Here is a 17972-nt window from a genome sequence, read left to right as displayed (position 1 = left end):
TCCCTATAAGTGAACAAACAGAAACTAACAGTTTTATATACGGTGGCTCAAATAATCGAAAACTTGAGGCGTACGCTAAATACAATTTTTGAAAGCACAGATAAATCTAATTATCAAAAGTAACCAACCACAACGAACATCTCCATCACGTGCCAAAAACATAGCTTGCCATTAGTGCATATACCCATCGCGCCAAATTCAAACTCAGCTTGTCCGTAACCATTTATTATCAACAAATAAATTACACTAACTTTTAACACTTGTGCTTACGTTTATACTAGCATGAATAGTTGATTGAGCCTTCGCCATTACCTCCCCTGCCCCCTTTGCTAACAAACTCTGTGCAAGTTTCGTCCCCAAACCCTGCGCCTCCTTCAGTGCTTCTACAGACACTTCATCGTGCTTCACCAACCCGCAATACCCCTGATCTACGTCCCCCTTAATCTCTATATTCTCAATTTTCTTATTAAAAAACGGACACTGCTTTACGTCCAGTCCTTCGACAGCCCCATTCACGGGGCACTTCCCCACCGTCGCTTCCAAATAAGGGCACTTTCCCATAAAATCCGCCCCGATGGGAAGCGATACGGGGCAATGTTCGTGCGGATCGTCCTTCAAAACATCGGCAGACACCCCATCCAATTTGATCCTCTTCGCAGGATTCTTTATAGGGCTATTCGGACACACGTCACATTTTTGCAAATTTTCAATATCTTTAACGCAGGAAGGGTTTTGGAAGTTGTAGGGACACGTCAGACATCGCTTGAAGTCTTTGATTTCGACTTCGCAAGTGTCTGCTTCGACGATTTCCTCTTTACCGTCAAGGGACCAAACTGCACCTTTTATTGTGAGAGAATATTTGTTTTCTTTGTTGCGAGTTAGGTCAGTCGTGACGGCGACGGGGGCGCTGCAGCCTCCGCCGAGAGTTTTGAGAAGGCTACGCTCGGCTATTACTCGAAGAGCGGTTTGGACGTCATACAGAGGTTTGAGTAAGTTGATGGTTTTTTCGTCAGATTCGCGGCATTCTACACCCAGGGCGCCTTGGCCCACGGCATACAAAAGTTCATCTGACTCTAAAATCTACAATTTGTTATTAATAAACGGAAACTGAAAACATAACCTCACTTGTAATATGTACCTTTGTAATTCTGCTAGTCCACCCCATTCTAATTAGACCCGCAGAAGCTAAAATAATCCCTTGATACTTTCCCAATTCATCAAGTTTCTTCAATCTAGTGTTTAAATTTCCTCGAATGTTCTCTACTTTCAAATGGGGGTACTTGCGCGCCAGTTGCGCAGCTCTACGTAAACTGGAGGTGCCAATAACGCTTCCCGCGGGTAATGTTTCAAGTAAATATTTGTCGTGGTCTTTTTGTAGCACCAACGCATCCCTGGGGTCCTCTCTATAAAAACAAAAGTGAGGTTATGTTGTACCGAAAAAATTAAGCAACCTCATCAAAACTGCTCCTATTGCCATTCCTGGAGGTAACATAGTGGGAAGATCCTTGAGAGAGTGCACTACGAAATCTACACAACCTGTAGTGAGAGCCGCTTCGAGTTCTTTCGTGAAGAGAGATTTTTCGCCAATTTTAGGGAGAGGTATGTCGAGAACTTTGTCACCCAGGGTGCTCATTGTCACTAAAAGGGTTACTCTTTAACTTTAGCGGTTTTAAAGAGAGTAGTTACCAATTTCAAAGTCTTTCTCGGGGTGGATTTTTTTAAGAAGCGATATAACGTGTCGGGTTTGAATGAGAGCCAGCTGAAAGTAGAGTGTTACGAGGGCTTACGCTCGAGTCTGTACGTACCTCACTCTTTCGGGAACCCACCCGAATTTTTTCATTTTCACCCATTTTGTACTTATTCAGTTAGGAACTTGTACCATCATTATGAGTCTTAAGTTATTATTTTTATATTGGGAAAGTGCTTTATCATTTGATGTCATTACCACATCCACATCCTGTTTGTCGTGACGTGGTGCACTGATAGCACTTTCAAATTATGTAAGTAGAAAAGGCAAAGACCACGTAGTCACGCGAGAACAACAAAGACAGAACATAACCTTAAAATGATTTATTCGGATTTTTTCACATAGAAAACCTGTTTTAATGTACTTAAGTATATAATTTAAATTGAGTAACAACGTTCACGGCCTCAGCCCCGGCGACTTTCTAAAAATCGTAAACTGCTCCAAATACTGATGAATGGTATCCATCGGAGTGTACAACTCCTGCATCCGATTTTGTAAATACGCCGGCGGCGTCGCCGGCACCGACGACCCTAAAAACCCTTGCAGGAACTCCCTCATCAGCTCCCAACACAAAGCAGGCACCACAGACGGCCTGTACTCCACTTCCACTAAAATCCCTTTAAAGTTCTGACTCACAGTAACAGTTCCTAGTTTCACACAAAAATCGCCGATTTCGTAGCGAGGCCCTTTCGACTCGGCCTTCGTCTGCTTTTTCGACGTATAAAACCCCGACATCTTCATCATGAGGAGGTCAAACAGGCCATCGGTGGCCAGAGGAATGGTCTTTTGGCCAGTCTCCAAAATCGAAAAGACGGTGGCCGGTTGTTCCGAGTTGTGGAGAACGTGAACCGTGCGCTGGTGCCCCAAAGCGGGGGTCGAAGTGTAGGTTTCGCAGTCCACCAAAAACTGGCCTTGCTGGACGGCCCCCAGAGCCGAGATGCGCTTGGAAAGGAGCTCTATGGTGGAGGGCCCGGTGCGAGTCTCGATGGGGAACTGCTGGAGCACGGTAACCCCCATGTTTGTTGTTTTTGTTTGGAGCCGGTGGAGGTTATGTTGTTGCGACAGGGGTACCAACGTAACACGAGGTTAATGACTTGAGGGTCAAAGTTCGACTGTAATTTAAATTGAGGGGGCTACATTTCGCTGTATTGGTGTACGGAGTTGTAAGATTGATTTCTCGAAGCCGCAATTTTTTTTTTCAATTTTTAGGAACTTGGGTGATTTTTATGTCAAAGTAATTACACAGTGGCGTGCCGTTTAAACTCTTTTTTTTTTTAAATAAAATTTTATTAAAAAGTGTTATTTTTACAAGTTGTTCAAGGCGAGGTCTTCTCGTTATTTGACAGCGGTAACGTCCCTAGTTCTTCATCGGCAAATTCTATCGCGTGCCTATGTAAAAAAATCACAATGAAACTGCTGCACTTATTATACAGTGTGAACTTACTTCTGCTTAATTTTATAAATATAAAATAGGACTATAAAATTTATCAAAAATAAAGCCGCTATTAATAAGGCCGGTGCTAAAATATCTGGAACAAAGAAAAATTATCACTGACACAAGATGTGAGGATGCATACCAGAAGCCATTTCCACTTCTGGGGGTTGTCTGATTTCTTCAACAGGCAGTAGTGGCTTATGTTGCGATTTCCCTAAAACATAAAAAAATCATTAATTAATAATTGCGCCGCCTCTGCTTTGTTAATTTTGCACAAAGCAACAAGTTTTGCCAACTTTCCCCCTCCCCGGCGCAGATAACCACCTAACCTCAACTTTTCACAAAAACGCATAGAACTCACAAAACAGAAGAAGATAAGCCTAAAGATAACAAAAAAAACCCATTGATTAGCTTCACGTACAGTTTCGTGTTTTTCTTTTATTCGGAAAGGCCTCAGGTGATCCACGTGTTTCGGGATTCGAGTCACAACTGAAGCGTCTAACAAAGATGAGGCGATGCGGGCGTGTGGGGGTAGACAGAGACAACACGAACCATGATTATACATGGGCGTAGAATGCGCACAGCAATAATTAAACAAAAACAAATTTTGTTTGTTTAGAGTCTGTGTAAATCCGTGTTTTTGGTGTTATCGGACGAGGAAAACCTTATCTGGGTTCAAACTTTCGACGGAAGTTTGAATGCCGTGAATAAAACTGTATAAAACACGATTTACGTGTTATCTTCATTGTTCGCTGCGGACAAAGCGCGCATTCGGTATTGTCTCATTAATAAAAAGTTGAGGTCACAGGCCGGCGGAATTAACACGAAAAAAAGTGTCAATAAATCATTTTTTTTGTTCGTTGTTTTTAGGTTGGTACTAATGGAGCTGAAGCTAAATTTGAATTTAAAAATGTTTAAAATTTGTTACTTACTGGTACAGTTCGGGAGCGGGAGGTCGATGTCCCAGCGCGCTCCCAGGCACTGTACGACCTTCGTCTTCCTCCCGTCATCCTCGAATACCCTGTTCACGCAACAGCTATACTCCGCCGCCGTCTCGTTCCGGTAAACCAAGTACCCGTCTTCCGGGGCTTCAGGGGTGGGGCATCCCACGGCAGTATAATGTACTAGAATCCCCCTGCGGGGCGTCAGCGAGTGCCTCGACACTAGCACGACCTCCATGAATTCACCATCCGACAGCACCTCCAACGGCGGCTCCTGAGGCCTGCACGTCGCCTCCACGACCTGCCCCGAATCGATAAACTCGAGCTGGTCGGTGCATTCGTCCGGATGAACGGTTCTGTCGGCTGAAAAGCGAATTAGACAAGTTCGGGAAAGTCGGGGGCGTGATTACCGGTCACCGCAATGTCCAACACGGTGAACTTGATCCTTTGTTGTTGCGGCACCCTTATCTTCCAGCGGCATTCCCGCTGGCTGGAATAGAACCGGGGATAACCCGGATTGTGGATAAATCCCTGCGATAGTAAAGGATCGCCCGTGTCGGAGAGCAGGATTTCGCTGTTGCAGAACTTGTGGATGTGGTCTTCTGGAAATTTAGTGCGGTTTAGGGCGGATCTGCGACTAGCTTACAATGGAGGATTACGGATGCGTGCCTGATTTTCAATATCCGAGAGATTGGAGAAATTTCACGCCGGGGACAATGGGTGATGGATGGGCTTTGAGGCGCACCTGCCGGGTTTAGTATGGGTGTTGGTGACGTGAGAAGGCACATGTCAACATGCTTTCATTATAAAAGACCGTTTTGTGTGAAGCTGATGGGTTATCACGAAATGAAAATAATACGGCTGGGTTTGTTGGAAAATTTCAGTGGGGATAAATGGGTCACACTATGTGGTGATTTTCGTTTTTATTTTTCGAAAATTCGTCAAAATTTGAGAAATCTCGAAGTGGAAGTGTTGTCGGTGAAGAAAAGTGTTACCACTGGAGTAATGGGACAATTTTAGCGTCATTACTACGTGTTAATTTCCGGTTTGAATTTTCAATTCGTCAAAATCTACATTTAAATTCTTTACGATTATGCTCACCTCCAAACAAATATATTTAAAATAATTCAGACACGAAGGCCGACAACCAATGAGCAAAATAAGCAGAAAACAATCAAATTTTGACGAATTTTGAAAAAATAAAGTGAAGAAGTGGCATAAGTTGTTACCCTACGACGCTTCCGAGATGTTAAAAATAAGCTTCTTTTTCCGCGACGACTATTTTTATTCAAATATCGAGCATCGCTAATTCGCTGTTTACGATTACGTCGACCTCCAAACCCATCAATCCAAAATAGACAACAAGGACACCCAAAAATAAATATTTCAGATATGACCGCCATTTTTATGACATAATCAGTGCTCACACACCACACGCCAAAAAAAAACACGTCCTTACCTGAGACACAAATGTACTTCACCGTCAAGTTCCCCGGCCCCCACGCCCTCGCCCCCGGACAGTCCTCCTCCAGAATGAAGCTGCAGTGATTCACCCCCGAGCACCTGCAACAAAGCCCCAAGTACGTCCCCTTCCAATTAGCCACATGTCGCCTCGAGCGGTTCGGGGCTCGATCGATGAGCCGGCCCTGTCCTTGCCCGCCGGCGCGGCCTCCGTCGAGGCTACACCTTGACTCAGACCGCCGAATTCGGCCGCGACCGTGACCTAGAGGACGAGGACAGGGCCGACTCGGATGTGGGGCGCCCCCGCCGAAGGCTGACACCGGGATGACGAAGGTCGGGCGTACACGTGCGGATATATCGACCCGAGATAAGAGTCGAAGCGCGATAACAAGGGCGGCTGATTGCAGGGACGTGATCAAAAAAACATTAAGCAGTATTTTTTAGGTAATCACGGCTGTGCTATATTTGGAGTCGGACCCACCTCTGGTTCAGAGCCTGCCGCGGGTGATAAGGCGGAAAGGCCGTGCTTATCGCCAGACTCTCATTAAGGGCGCTTTCATTGAACTCTTGAAAGAAGTCTGCCTCGAGGATGGCGATGATGGAGTTGAGGTGTCTGCAGGTGAGGTGAAGTCGGGAGCTCTCACAGCCGCTGACGACGATGGTTTCTGCAATCACAAGAAAGTGGACGAGTAGTTCTTGAATGAATTATGCAATGTGGGAGTGTGAATGAGGCCTTAGTGTGTGTTTGAAAGCTCCGGCCTTGGATTAGATGCGACTATTGTGTTGGTTCTGTTCGAGCAACCCTAATGTGTGATGGTTGGGTCATTCATGTTGGATGCTGATTGTGTGTGTACAATGGGAAGGCCGCTTTAATGATTTTATAGAGGGGGATTTATTTGCGATTTTAATTAGAGCGAGGACGAGTGATTGGGGCGCGATTGTTGACGGATTGGTAACGTGTTTAACAGTGTTTGATCAGGACGATGAAATAGTTAGATTTTTAGTGTTCTGATCCAGGAAGTTCGGTTCTTTCACCCTACACATTTATTTAAAACGCTTTCACTGATTTATGAAAAAAATTGACATTTACAGAGCTTCGCGGAATCTCTTTTTAAGCACAGTTCATTATTTTCGGATTGGAACTGTCTCATTAATCAGATAATTGAAAGGCAGGATATTAAAATCTGATTAGAATAAATGCGAACTGAAAAAAGGTTTTACGTTCTGGAAGCACTCAACCCCTTTGTTCTCGCAAAGGTCCCTATGTCATAAATCTTTCGCAACATTTATCAAATAATCTGATAATCTAATGTGTACCCCATTTGCACATACAATTAAATTTGAATACGCGCTCAACCCAGAGGCTCTAAAATATTTAAAGTGCGAGAAACCCGCCTCCGGTGGTTGAAAACAGCGGTATTTTATTTATACCGCGGTGAAACACTCGAATCAATTATTAAACCCATAGCTAAAAATAAGCTTCGGAGGTTAAAAATAGCCAAAGGTAAAACTCGGTCGTTAAAATTTTACGTTATCCGCATGGGCGCAAAAAGTGAGGAAAATTCGACGCACTTTACCATTTTTGGACTGAAAATTTAACTCGTATTTTATTCAAACGTAGATTTACGTTCTTTAGATTATCGTTTTTAGAATTCATTGTTAAAGTGAGCGTAAGGTCACTACATACATCGGTTTCGGGTATAGATGTGAAATAAAACTGAACTTCCTTATAATTTTGGAATTCCTTCAATGTCAAATTTGAATCATCAAATCACTTTCGGCGGGAAATTAAATTTCCAGTGAGGACAAATTTGAACTGAACTTGAAATTAAACTTGAACTTAACGTTTCGAAGCAGACTCGCAACAAGTGGCATAAAAACAAAATTTCCTTTAGGGGATTGGACATTGAAGGGTGCTGAAAATGAAATAAATATACAGGGTGAGTCACTAACCGCGTGGTTTTTGATATTTCATTAATTATTACAAATAGAAGAAAAATCAAAGCCCAAAATTGAACGACTCTTTAAAGACTATACTTTAAGTTTTTTTTTTCAGATATTTTGATTGATCTCTTCTTAGGCTTTTAATGTACGGAGTGTTTATAAAATATCTAAAAATTAACAATTTTCAAAAAACGATATTGCAGTTTTCTCAAATGGTAAACCCTGTATTTTATGTATCTTGCTCTATTTTTGTCCTCATTCTTCTAATATGTCGATGTGTTTCTTAAAAAAGCAAAAATTTGCTTTATATATAGAAGATAGTCAACAAAGAAGAAAGTAGACAAAAAAAATAATAAAACGCGGTAATAAAATGTTCTAAGTATATGAAAAAACTGAAAATTGTAACAATTAAAACACTTTTATAAACACTCTGTATACGAAGATTTAATCTCTAAGTGAACCCTTTCATTGATGAAATTTTCAAGAAAATTGGAACAACGTGGCAACGTGGTATTCGAATTTCAAAAATAAATAAACTAAATAATATATATAAAATAACGGTTTCACATTAAAAAGAAGACATTTAGAGCCTCTGAGAAGGTTTTACATTTTTAAAAAAGACAGTTGGGACCCTTGAGAAGGTTTTACATTTTTAAAAAAGCCAGTTGGGACTCCCGAGAAGGTTTCACATAAAAAAAAGACATTTGGAGCCTCCGAGAAGGTTTCACATTTTTTAAAAAGACAGTTGGGACTCCCGAGAAGGTTTTACATTCTTAAAAAGACAGTTGGGACCACTGAGAAGCTTTTACATTTTTAAAAAAAGCCAGTTGGGACCCCCGAGAAGGTTTTATATTTTAAAAAAGTTAGTTGGGACTCCCGAGAAGGTTTCACATTAAAAAGAAGAGAATTGGAGCTTCCGAGAAGGTTTTACATAAAAAAAAAACAGTTGGGACTCCCGAGAAGGTTTTACATTCTTAAAAAGACAGTTGGGACCACTGAGAAGTTTTTACATTTTTAAAAAAAGCCAGTTGGGACCCCCGAGAAGGTTTTATATTTTAAAAAATTTAGTTGGGACTCCCGATAAGGTTTCACATTAAAAAAAAGACATTTGGAACCGCCGAGAAGGTTTTACGTTTTTAAAAAAGACAGTTGGAGCCTCAGAGAAGGTTTTGCATTTTTAAAAAAGACAGTTGGGACCCCCGAGAAGATTTAACATTTTTAAAAATGACAGTTGGGACCTCCGAGAAAGTTTCACATTCTTAAAAAAAGACATTTGGGGCTCCCGAGAAAGTTTTACATTTTTAAATAGAGAGGAGCGTATTCTCACCTTTTCGAGAAAGTGGTGTAATTTCATCAATAAAAAAATTGTTATGACGCCATAAACCTAGATAATACACAATGCGAGACAAAAAGAGGAAAACAAAGGGAAAAAAACGAAAGGCCAAATTTGGATTCGAACGCGCGACGTCCGGTCCGCATTCCTAATTCGTAACCAGGACCAGGACCGGGATGCCTTACGCTAATGATAAACTGTTATTAACTATACCGTGCATTATGTTTTTGCAAAAATTTGGACTATTAGGGAAAAACTTAAAGCGGATTCGTACACCACACCTATAGGACTATATTGTTGTATAACAGTTAAATCAAATGAACATAGAATTCTTTGAAATGACGTGGGGATGATTAGCAAAATTTTGGTTAGCATTTAACTATCTACATGATATTTCTAATATACATACAAAATTTGACAACATTAATTGATCTAGCAGTTTCGGAGATTACGTGTCTAATAAAAATGGATACACACACCAGACAGACAGACAGACAGACGGAAAAGGGAGACTACATTTTTCGTACTCTTGGGGTCATGAAACGTCAGGAAAATATAAAAGTGGCCATTCGTCCGATGGACTCGATTACTATACTTACGCTCGGGAAGTAAAAAGTAATATAAATCTAATATGAATATCGGTGGCGGGAAAATTAGATCTTTGTAGTTGCATTACTTTAAATTTCTTTTGACAGCAAATCTCGGGTGATTATTAATGGCTGAAGCAAATTTTTCTATTGGTAATTCTGAATAATTGTCCTCATAAAATGTTAATATGCCACCAACCTGACAAAAAAATCATAATCAATAATAGTCACCCCAACCCCGACATAACACCCGTTACGTCAAATTTGTGTGTGTTCTTCAAGTTCAATTTGAATAAAATTCAAACTTGTGTTTTATTCTTTTGGCGGCAAAATCAAATTTGTCTATTAACATATTCCAACAAAATCCGAGTTTACTTTTAAAATGAAAATCTGACTTGAACTTTCAATGAAATACGTGATGCGAAAATTAAACTCCTTCAGTGCATATTTGACGAAAAATGAAATTTCTTTTGAACTGAACCTGAAATTAAAACTTCAAGCCTCAGTACGTGCCGCAACAACGAAATTTCGATTCAATCATATTTGATCAACCTTGGCGCGAAAATGAAATTTCTCTGCGACGAATCTGAACTAAATCTAGAATCTACACTTAAAAGGAAGGTTCGGAATCCGATTCTCGACAATACGTGACTTGAAAATTAAATTCCTTCTCCAGGAAATTAGAATCGAGCTAAGGTTGCAGCGCTTTCGGTGAGTTGAACTGAATGTGATAAATTTGTACAGAATTTCAGAATTTGTTTGGCGACAAATTTGAGTGACGAATTCAATTCAAACCTAGCCTTTACCGCAGAAGGCGGCAAATTCGAATTCGGTCCGCATCGGGCGTTTGGAATCCGGCTCTCAACAATTGTGCAAAAATAACCGGCGATAAGTTAGCGCGTGTTTACTTTGTCAGTCGTAAGTGGAAACAACCTGGAATTAATTAGAATGAACCCAATTCCGAGGCGTCTTCAAGGCTCGTTACCTCTCGCCCCAATTAAGCGCCTTAATCAGCCCATTTCTCACCTATGTACGCTTCCGCGAAGCCCAAGCACAGCGCCGCCCACACCAGCACGACTACCATTTGGAACGTCACAGCCTTTTTCCGCCGTCTTCCGTATTTCCACAGTCATCACTCCACTTTTCCGCGATTATCATTTGAAAAGAGGCCGGCTCTGCGCACTGTTTATTCCCGTTTATTTACACTCGCCACGTGATTGTCAAATTTATGGTTCGAAAGCGAAGGTGCACAATTGCGTCAGATTCGGCCCGCTCTCTTCATCCCTCTCTCCACCTGGAACAAGGGACAGAAAGGTAAAACGGGCGACAGGAAGGAAGCGCTCAATTGAATCGGGCGCGGCAGGATATCGCAGGACTCTCGACTATCCCGATTCACCCTTTCCATCCCCCGATCGATTCTGGATCCGTGCGACCGTCCCCGGCGCCCGACCGACACTACAATGTAGTGCAGCCGTCGCGGCGTTCCACGAGGCCGCGCCACCCCCACTCGCGGGGAGGGGTGGATCCACTGCCCCAATGAGCCAAATTCGCCGGAATTGCGAGGCGCTCGTGCGAAGCCCCTTCCGGGGACAGGGGATTACCTGCCCAATATCGCGCAATTTTGCATTTTTTAATGAAAACTTTGACAACCAGGCCACTAAGCTTTTTTATTAAATTGTTTTTAATTTTGGGATTTATTCTTCAAGACGTTCACCATAATAATAATTTATGATTTTTTTTATTTGGATTGTTATCTGCTCACGACGTCCCTATTGATTTTCTATTAATTAAAAACCGATGACCTACCCCACCGCCCCTCCTTATCTCGCCAATCGCCGATCCGGCCGTCCGCGTCGGGGTGGCTTTAATTGTTTTTCTTTGCTATTTTCGCCATTTACATTTCAATGGGGTGTATCACCCTCGTTCACCCCAAGTGCTCTTAATACTCCGCTGCCCCAGTGAACTATTCAGGGCCCGTCCGCGCTGAAATATCGAGTTTGTTTGAGTTGTTAAGACGACAAAGTTTCCGTCGATGGGCCGAGTTGGAGCGATTTTGAACTTTGTGTGCTATTGGGTTTATAAGGGTTGATTGAAATCGATGGATGTTATAAAGGGAAAATATGTTGGAGTGTTTGAGTTTTGACACGCGGAACGGCGTTATGGTTCGCGAGGGAGTATAAATTGTGTCCCTTTTTTTTTCGATTTCGGCGTGTAATTTGGAGCCATCGGTTCAAGGGGTGGGTTTTGTTGTGCAGACCGTGAAAAATGTGGTCGGCTTTTATTACTTTGTTTATGGAGGAAATGACATCGTGGGGCGATTTATAGACGCGGATTATTTTTCCCGAAAAGGATTCGTTTTTTTGGGGGGGGGGTTGGCGCGGAAAGATGTGCCGCACTGTGGATAAATTTCAAGTTCACGAAGTCAAAAATTCGTCAAAATTTGCAAAATATGAGTTGTTTCATACGTACCTTTTGCACCACACACACTCATCCAACCCAACTCACACACAATAAATTCCTGTATTTGGTGTAATGAAGTAATGACTTCCCATCTGTCGCCATCCAAGGTTAATTAATCGCAATTAACAAATAAAAATTGCAGCGCTATTGAAAGTGACGCATTTTGCTGCCGCATATTTTTCACAGGCTCATGACCAGCGCAAGCTGCTCTTTTGCATTTTCATGAACTAGAAGCCGAATAAAAGTGAGACGGTGTGCAGCTGCTACTACGTTACAAGGCATTTATCCGTCATTTATCGAATATGTGCACCGAATCGTTCACAAGTCGGGCCGCCCCCTCGTTCTGTCTTTCTCTATTTCAGCGAGATTAGTCACTCTAGAAGTCCAGACAATAAAGGCAGCTACTTTTGAATACAAAATTTCGTCTATTTTTGATCAAGTCGGACGATTTTAGTTTGAGTTTTCAAAAAATCGTCAAAATTTGGGAAAAGTTCGAACTCAAATAAACGAACAAAAAAATTAAAAATGTATATTTAAAGTTCTTCCCCGAAATACTCCACTCTAAATTTATTGACGATGGCGATTATGGCCATGACGGTACCAAACGCCGAGCCTACCACTCCTAGAATGAGAATCAAGATGTCTTTTACGATGATCACTATGCCAAGTTCTCCCTGGAATGCGATCATTTCTAGTATGGGTGGCATTATGAGGGTTAAGAAAGATCCGCCGGTGGCTCCAATTAAGGATATGAACAAACCCAGAAAAGGTACTACGTTTGCCAAAGTCCCTGAGAAAATAAAAATATTAGTGTCGTGTCAAAAAACACGGTTTTCGTTACATGTGGTCAACACTAGCGACGACCTATACAGAGCCGCTACTACTATTCCGTGCTTGAAAGGCCCATACTTCCTATAGATTAAAGGGAATGTCACTTCGAAAGGTATGTACATGTGGAGCGTAAAAGTGAAAAGTATGGCTATCGAAACTATAACATTAATAACATCTGACATACTAAAAAGTCAAAATTAATTATCTGGCGTATTCTTTCCTGACCTTACTTTTTGTCTTCTTGTGTTAAATTTAGGAAAACGCTACTCTCGACATCTTCGCCGTACTTCCAGTACGACAACATCCCAACAAAAAAGTATAAAATCATCACGAAGACCATCCCCACGTTTAAGACTCCATACCAATTTATAAATTGTTCTGGCCTTTTCATTTCGTTCCGTAACGGCAAAATCTGGAATTTTTTCAAGAAAATACAAATTAATTTTAGTACTCTGGCACAAACGAATGTGATTCCTTCGAACGCATATAGGACAGTCCCGAAATACAATGGCCATCTTTCGAAAGGACTCAATAAATATCTGTCGCTAGCCGGTGGAAGTCCCTCGTAAGTAGTATAATAAAACACAATAATAACTCCGCTCCATATAAGAATATTTGCTATAATCGACAAAGGTAGCAACAGTTTCAAATTCCTCAAGAACGTCGAAGCCCACATCGGTATCAACATAATCAGCAACACTATATGTATACTCTCCGGCTGTTTATGGTTCAACAGGTTGTGGTTGGATGCGATCTAAAACACACTCACAAAAAAACCAACAATTGCTATTCTAAATCCTACTTCCAACAAATGATCAGCAATGAAGACGTAATACACGCAACAGAAACCCAGTTCACACCCCACCACCGAAAAATTTGTGAACCATCCAAGCGTTTTGGCGTTGTTTTTCAAACACGCCAATTTACTGTTGTTCAGAGTGTACTGCACCGTCTCCGCAAACGACGGCTTCACTTCTTTCCCTTCCTCTTGGTTGATTTTCTCAGCCGTGCGAATCTGAAACCGCAAATCCTGATTTTCACAAAATTTCACAAAACCGGTCCGCACTAGTATCCGTTGGCAGTTGACGTTTATGAAACCGATGAGGAACAGCAGCACCGTTCCCCCAATTAGCCCGCTGTTTTTGTAACCCTCGCCCATCGCGAAAATCCCGGTCCCGACGTACCCTTTGGCGAAGTGCATCATAGTGGTCCAGTACCTAAGAGTTGGATTTTAGATCTGGGAAGTGCGATGTTAAGCGTTACCCGTTTGGGGGTTTTTCCCCGGTCACGTCTTCGGTGCGAGCTTGGCTGGCGAATGTTCTGGAACGAAGAAGCAATGACTTCTTGTGGTGGTGAGGTGGTGTTACCTCTGGTCCTGAGGTTTCGCCTCTTTGGCGGACGATTCTGTTGCTGGTTGCGCCATGGCTATAGTTTAAGTGCACAAGAAAATATTTTTGGACTTGTCAAAATGGACGAGTCATTGTTTGTCACAGTCGTTGCGATTTAAAAAAAAAAATCGACAAAATTTGAGACAATGAAACAACTCAGTGAGCTCAAGAACGATTTATTCTTCTCCTCCAAAGTACTCGGTTCTAAATTTCTCCACAATGTCCATGAGACTCAAAACTGACCCGGTGATTGTGCCCACGATTCCAATTGTGATGACCATGATGTCTTTCATGATCTGCCACACTGACAGTTCTCCTTGGAAGGCGACCAACTCGAGCATCGATGGTATTACCAGGGCCAAAACAGAGCCAACTGTGGCTCCCACGAGTGATATGAACAAACCCAAGAAAGGTATGATGTTCGCCATAGTCCCTACGAAGCGAAATTAAGATTTGTTAAAACAAAAAAAAATTAATACAAGTGACTAAAACGGGTACACTTCTGTATATACACATCACTAGAAATGGGTACTTGAAAGGTCCGTACTTTCTGTAGAACAGGGGGAAGGATATTTCGAAAGGTATATACATGTGTAGAGTGAAAGTGAAAATGATGGCTATCGAAATGATGGCGTCTATGGCGTCCGACACGCTAAAAAAAAACGTACTTATCGACCAAACTTGCGTCAAACTTACCTGGGGTCTTCTTCTGTTAAATTCAAAAAAACACTGCTACGCACGTCGTCCCCGTACTTCCAGTAAGCAAGAGAACCCACCAGCATGTATAAACCAAAAACGAAAGTCATCCCGACGTTTAAAACGCCCAGTTTGGTTATAAATTGGTCTTTGTTTTTCATCTCGTTCCGTAACGGAATAATCTGGAAAATTGTGAAATTTAAAAAAATTTTTGGGAGGATACGACAAACGAATGTGATCCCTTCGAAAGCGTATAGAGCTGTGCCGAAGTAGAGCGGCCATCTTGAAAAATGGCTAACTGCCTTCCTTTCCTCGACTGGAGGAAGCCCTTCGTACGTTGTAAAATAAAATATAATCCCAATACCGATCCAGATGAGTATATTTGCTATGACCGATAAGGGTAGCAGCAACTTCAAGTTTCCCAAAAATGTAGAAGCCCACATTGGTACTAAAATTACAGCCAGTACTAAATGTATACTAAACGGATCTTTAGCGTCCAGCCAGCCACTGTTGTGCGCTATCTAAATTAAACCTTTAACAATGACTTCCACCTTCATTCTAATTATACCTCAAGAACATGGTTGGCAACAAAGACAAAGTAGACACAACAGAAGCCCAGTTCACACACAAGTAAGAAAATGTTCGTCATCCAGCCCAGTCGTTTTGCGTTCTTTTGAAGAATGTTCAGTTTACTAGTGTCAAAGGTGTATTCCACCGTTTCCTGAAAACTTGGGTTCACTTCTCGTCCCACCTCCTTGCTGATCTTCTGAGAAGTTGCTATCTAAAAAAATTTTGTTTTTTCGTTCAAACAAGAATCGCGATTTTCGTTGAACTTGCTAGAATGTGCTGACAGTTTAGATTCATTATGCCAATCATCAAGAGCAGAGTTGGTCCCATGATCATGCCGCTGTTTTTGAAACCTTCTCCCATGGCAAAAATCCCAGTTCCCACATAACCCTTGACCAGGTGCATCATGGTAGTCAAGTACCTGAAGTGTTCGCTATGAATAAGTACCGACTTTAAGTTTAAAGTTTTACCCATTTAGTGGTTTCTCACCGAACACTTCTTCCATTCTCGATGATTCGCTGACGAACATCCTACACAAATGCTATTAAATAAAAAGAAAATTTTGTACTGTGACTTTCCTCTCGTGTGGCGGCGCTTCCGCCGCACCTTCTTTAGGCGCAGCTTTTCCAGCGGGTGCAGCGGGTGTAGCGGGTGCAGCCATTTATTAATTTTCGTAAATTCTTTAGCTAAATTTAAGAGCAACAATTGTCAATAAGACACTGATATCGTCGCTTACTTTGCGTTTTTTGTACAACTACTTAGATAAATGAAAGTTCGTTTTTGGAAAAATTTTATTCTCGAAAATATCTACGACACATTTAGAAAACTATTTTGGTCCTTGCGTTACTAGAACCACGGTGTTGTTCCCGACGTCTCCCGCATCCTCGGGGATGCTTATCTGGAACTGCAAAAGCACAACCAGGTACGTGACCATCGTAGCCAAAAGCTGTAACAAAACAATGAACCCTTAATTTCTGATTCCCTAAACGAAAAATCGACACTCACCGACTTGAATAAGTTCCTGTTGACATCGAAGAATCCCACAAGACACATATCCGTCGGGCTCATCTCCGTCGCCCTCAAGAACATGTTAATCTAAACAACAAAATGCGTCAAAATTTCGAAAAACGCATTGTGGCCAATCACTACTAAGGTACCTCTTGCTGAGCGTCTTCGTTCATCCACGTCAGCTCCACCAGAAGCAGCTTCTTCTGGAATTGCACCCTCACGCAGTTCGACGCGTAGTGAGCCTCATCGCAAATGAAGTACAGAATGGCGACAGCCAAAGCCGCGTTCACCATCAAACCGATGTCTTTGCTGTTGAAGCCGGTTTGTAGCTGCGACAAAAGACCATAGATTGTCAAAGTTATGATAAGAAAGAGGTATAGGCAGAGGAAGGTGACGGTGTATCCTGAAGCGTTGCCCACGTCTCGAATTTGCTTGCTTAGGAGCATCCAGAGGGCGCGGTAGTCGGCCATTTGGGACGTGGGGCCGACGTGACGTAGGGCCATTTGGAAGTCGTTAGCGACTTGAGTGGCTACTTTTCCTACTACGTCGCACTGCATGAACCAGAAGCCCCCGATGAGGTAGATTACGCTGTTGATGTAGCAGTAGGGGATCACCTGTACGAGAATCAGTTTTCGGTCTCCAATTTTACAAATTCAAAATTCGTCAAAATTTACCTGTACTACCTTGAAATGCGCCATGGTAATATGGGTCAGCACCATGGTAGCGCACGCGACAAAGGGTAAAACCACCGCCACAATCACTGGTTTATTTCCAAAAAAAAGATCCAACTTCTTCTTCGTCACCTTGTAGTATATCGCTTCGAAGAAAACCCAGTCCGTAATCACACTCGCCATCTTCCTCCCCTCATACCACACAATGGGATTGATAACGATGGGCAATAAATACACAGTGAACAAATAATCGATAACCGCCTCCTCGAAGCGACCCTCCTGCGACCGCACGATCTCCACCGAGTCCCACTCCAGATACCCAATGTAGCCCACCATAACCAAGAAAACCACCACCGAGTACCCCAGCCACTGCGGTACCAATCTAAACACCCGATTTTCCATAGCCGCGATGGGGAAAATGCCCACGATCCTCATCAAAAGGTGCAGCGGTTTCAAGCCTTCGTAAATCACTCCGTACTTCTTGCTAGGGTCGGAGAAGGCGTCGCTGGGTTTGTTGACGAATTTGATGGGTGCAGGGGCCACTTTGGTGGGTGCGTGGTAGGAAGCGGCGCTGTTGAGTCCACTTTCCATGAAGACGCTTCTTCTGGGTCTGTCGTGGAGGGTTTCGCCCATGATGCCCACCTGGGTGACGTTTTGGGAGTACATCGCAGCGGACTGGAGGAGTGATTGCGAAGGAGTGAATTTAAAAGACGTTAAGAGTCGATTCGGGATATGCTGACGTATGTTTGCTTTGGGGTAATTATTGCTGACCTAGAGCTAATTCTTGGGCGTAATTATGAGGGGAGGAAGCGGGTCAAGTTTCTTGGGAAGGTGGTATGGATTATGTAAGATGTTTTGCTGAAAGGTGTACAGGTCGATGGGTTAGTTATTTTTTAATGTACA

The 17972-nt window shown here is 42.4% G+C and overlaps 6 protein-coding genes across 6 annotated transcripts; all 6 read right to left on the bottom strand.

Annotated features, from left to right (window-relative positions):
- Positions 1 to 209: 209 nt before the first annotated feature.
- LOC135144019 (porphobilinogen deaminase-like) lies at positions 210 to 1977 on the bottom strand. The gene is made up of 5 exons (XM_064075941.1): positions 1806 to 1977; positions 1687 to 1759; positions 1452 to 1638; positions 1139 to 1403; positions 210 to 1080 (listed from the first exon to the last, which is right to left on the bottom strand). Exons 1-5 carry the CDS (start codon positions 1848 to 1850, stop codon positions 247 to 249), a joined length of 1404 nt encoding a protein of 467 aa, XP_063932011.1. The 5' UTR covers positions 1851 to 1977; the 3' UTR covers positions 210 to 246.
- Positions 1978 to 2055: 78 nt separating this feature from the next.
- On the bottom strand, positions 2056 to 2910 carry LOC135144020 (mediator of RNA polymerase II transcription subunit 20). The gene has a single exon (XM_064075942.1). It carries the CDS (start codon positions 2762 to 2764, stop codon positions 2144 to 2146), a length of 621 nt encoding a protein of 206 aa, XP_063932012.1. The 5' UTR covers positions 2765 to 2910; the 3' UTR covers positions 2056 to 2143.
- Positions 2911 to 2998: 88 nt separating this feature from the next.
- LOC135144031 (uncharacterized) lies at positions 2999 to 10909 on the bottom strand. The gene is made up of 8 exons (XM_064075967.1): positions 10475 to 10909; positions 6066 to 6249; positions 5583 to 5686; positions 4534 to 4725; positions 4115 to 4486; positions 3325 to 3396; positions 3192 to 3276; positions 2999 to 3136 (listed from the first exon to the last, which is right to left on the bottom strand). Exons 1-8 carry the CDS (start codon positions 10530 to 10532, stop codon positions 3064 to 3066), a joined length of 1140 nt encoding a protein of 379 aa, XP_063932037.1. The 5' UTR covers positions 10533 to 10909; the 3' UTR covers positions 2999 to 3063.
- A 1514-nt stretch (positions 10910 to 12423) lies between these two features.
- Positions 12424 to 14210, bottom strand: LOC135144036 (proton-coupled amino acid transporter 1-like). Its single transcript, XM_064075971.1, has 8 exons — positions 14107 to 14210; positions 14003 to 14059; positions 13806 to 13956; positions 13542 to 13754; positions 13203 to 13493; positions 12970 to 13151; positions 12750 to 12922; positions 12424 to 12698 (listed from the first exon to the last, which is right to left on the bottom strand). The coding sequence occupies exons 1-8, from the start codon at positions 14160 to 14162 to the stop codon at positions 12442 to 12444; spliced, it is 1380 nt and encodes a 459-aa protein (XP_063932041.1). The 5' UTR covers positions 14163 to 14210; the 3' UTR covers positions 12424 to 12441.
- Positions 14211 to 14287: 77 nt separating this feature from the next.
- On the bottom strand, positions 14288 to 16173 carry LOC135144032 (proton-coupled amino acid transporter 1-like). Its single transcript, XM_064075968.1, has 8 exons — positions 15971 to 16173; positions 15861 to 15922; positions 15657 to 15811; positions 15392 to 15600; positions 15054 to 15344; positions 14824 to 15005; positions 14607 to 14779; positions 14288 to 14560 (listed from the first exon to the last, which is right to left on the bottom strand). Exons 1-8 carry the CDS (start codon positions 16049 to 16051, stop codon positions 14304 to 14306), a joined length of 1410 nt encoding a protein of 469 aa, XP_063932038.1. The 5' UTR covers positions 16052 to 16173; the 3' UTR covers positions 14288 to 14303.
- A 43-nt stretch (positions 16174 to 16216) lies between these two features.
- On the bottom strand, positions 16217 to 17792 carry LOC135143973 (gustatory and odorant receptor 24-like). The gene is made up of 4 exons (XM_064075876.1): positions 17073 to 17792; positions 16548 to 17012; positions 16396 to 16485; positions 16217 to 16336 (listed from the first exon to the last, which is right to left on the bottom strand). The coding sequence occupies exons 1-4, from the start codon at positions 17733 to 17735 to the stop codon at positions 16217 to 16219; spliced, it is 1338 nt and encodes a 445-aa protein (XP_063931946.1). The 5' UTR covers positions 17736 to 17792.
- Positions 17793 to 17972: the final 180 nt, after the last annotated feature.

This window comes from Zophobas morio, unplaced genomic scaffold, assembly GCF_036711695.1.
Source record: "Zophobas morio isolate AGI-343-1 ecotype UQ-CSIRO unplaced genomic scaffold, CSIRO_AGI_Zmor_V1 ptg000081l, whole genome shotgun sequence".
NCBI classification, from domain to species: Eukaryota; Metazoa; Arthropoda; class Insecta; order Coleoptera; family Tenebrionidae; genus Zophobas; species Zophobas morio.
This window is presented reverse-complemented; position numbering and strand designations above follow the sequence as displayed.

Coding starts and splice junctions, on each gene's coding strand:
- LOC135144019 (XM_064075941.1), bottom strand. CDS start 1,850: ATGGGTGAAAATGAAAAAATTCGGGTGGGTTCCCGAAAGAGTGAG. Junction 1,760..1,805: donor TGGGTTCCCGAAAGAGTGAG/GTACGTACAGAC, acceptor CTCTACTTTCAG/CTGGCTCTCATTCAAACCCG. Junction 1,404..1,451: donor ATAGGAGCAGTTTTGATGAG/GTTGCTTAATTT, acceptor TTGTTTTTATAG/AGAGGACCCCAGGGATGCGT.
- LOC135144020 (XM_064075942.1), bottom strand. CDS start 2,764: ATGGGGGTTACCGTGCTCCAGCAGTTCCCCATCGAGACTCGCACCGGG.
- LOC135144031 (XM_064075967.1), bottom strand. CDS start 10,532: ATGGTAGTCGTGCTGGTGTGGGCGGCGCTGTGCTTGGGCTTCGCGGAA. Junction 5,687..6,065: donor CGGCAGGCTCTGAACCAGAG/GTGGGTCCGACT, acceptor GCTTTGTTGCAG/GTGCTCGGGGGTGAATCACT. Junction 3,277..3,324: donor AGAAGTGGAAATGGCTTCTG/GTATGCATCCTC, acceptor TCTTTGTTCCAG/ATATTTTAGCACCGGCCTTA.
- LOC135144036 (XM_064075971.1), bottom strand. CDS start 14,162: ATGGCGCAACCAGCAACAGAATCGTCCGCCAAAGAGGCGAAACCTCAG. Junction 13,152..13,202: donor CGTTCGAAGGAATCACATTC/GTTTGTGCCAGA, acceptor AAAAAATTCCAG/ATTTTGCCGTTACGGAACGA. Junction 12,923..12,969: donor TTAACACAAGAAGACAAAAA/GTAAGGTCAGGA, acceptor TTGACTTTTTAG/TATGTCAGATGTTATTAATG.
- LOC135144032 (XM_064075968.1), bottom strand. CDS start 16,051: ATGGCTGCACCCGCTACACCCGCTGCACCCGCTGGAAAAGCTGCGCCT. Junction 15,601..15,656: donor CTGTCAGCACATTCTAGCAA/GTTCAACGAAAA, acceptor TTTTTTAGATAG/CAACTTCTCAGAAGATCAGC. Junction 15,345..15,391: donor TTGCCAACCATGTTCTTGAG/GTATAATTAGAA, acceptor GGTTTAATTTAG/ATAGCGCACAACAGTGGCTG.
- LOC135143973 (XM_064075876.1), bottom strand. CDS start 17,735: ATGTACTCCCAAAACGTCACCCAGGTGGGCATCATGGGCGAAACCCTC. Junction 16,486..16,547: donor ACGAAGACGCTCAGCAAGAG/GTACCTTAGTAG, acceptor TTTGTTGTTTAG/ATTAACATGTTCTTGAGGGC. Junction 16,337..16,395: donor ACAGGAACTTATTCAAGTCG/GTGAGTGTCGAT, acceptor GTTTTGTTACAG/CTTTTGGCTACGATGGTCAC.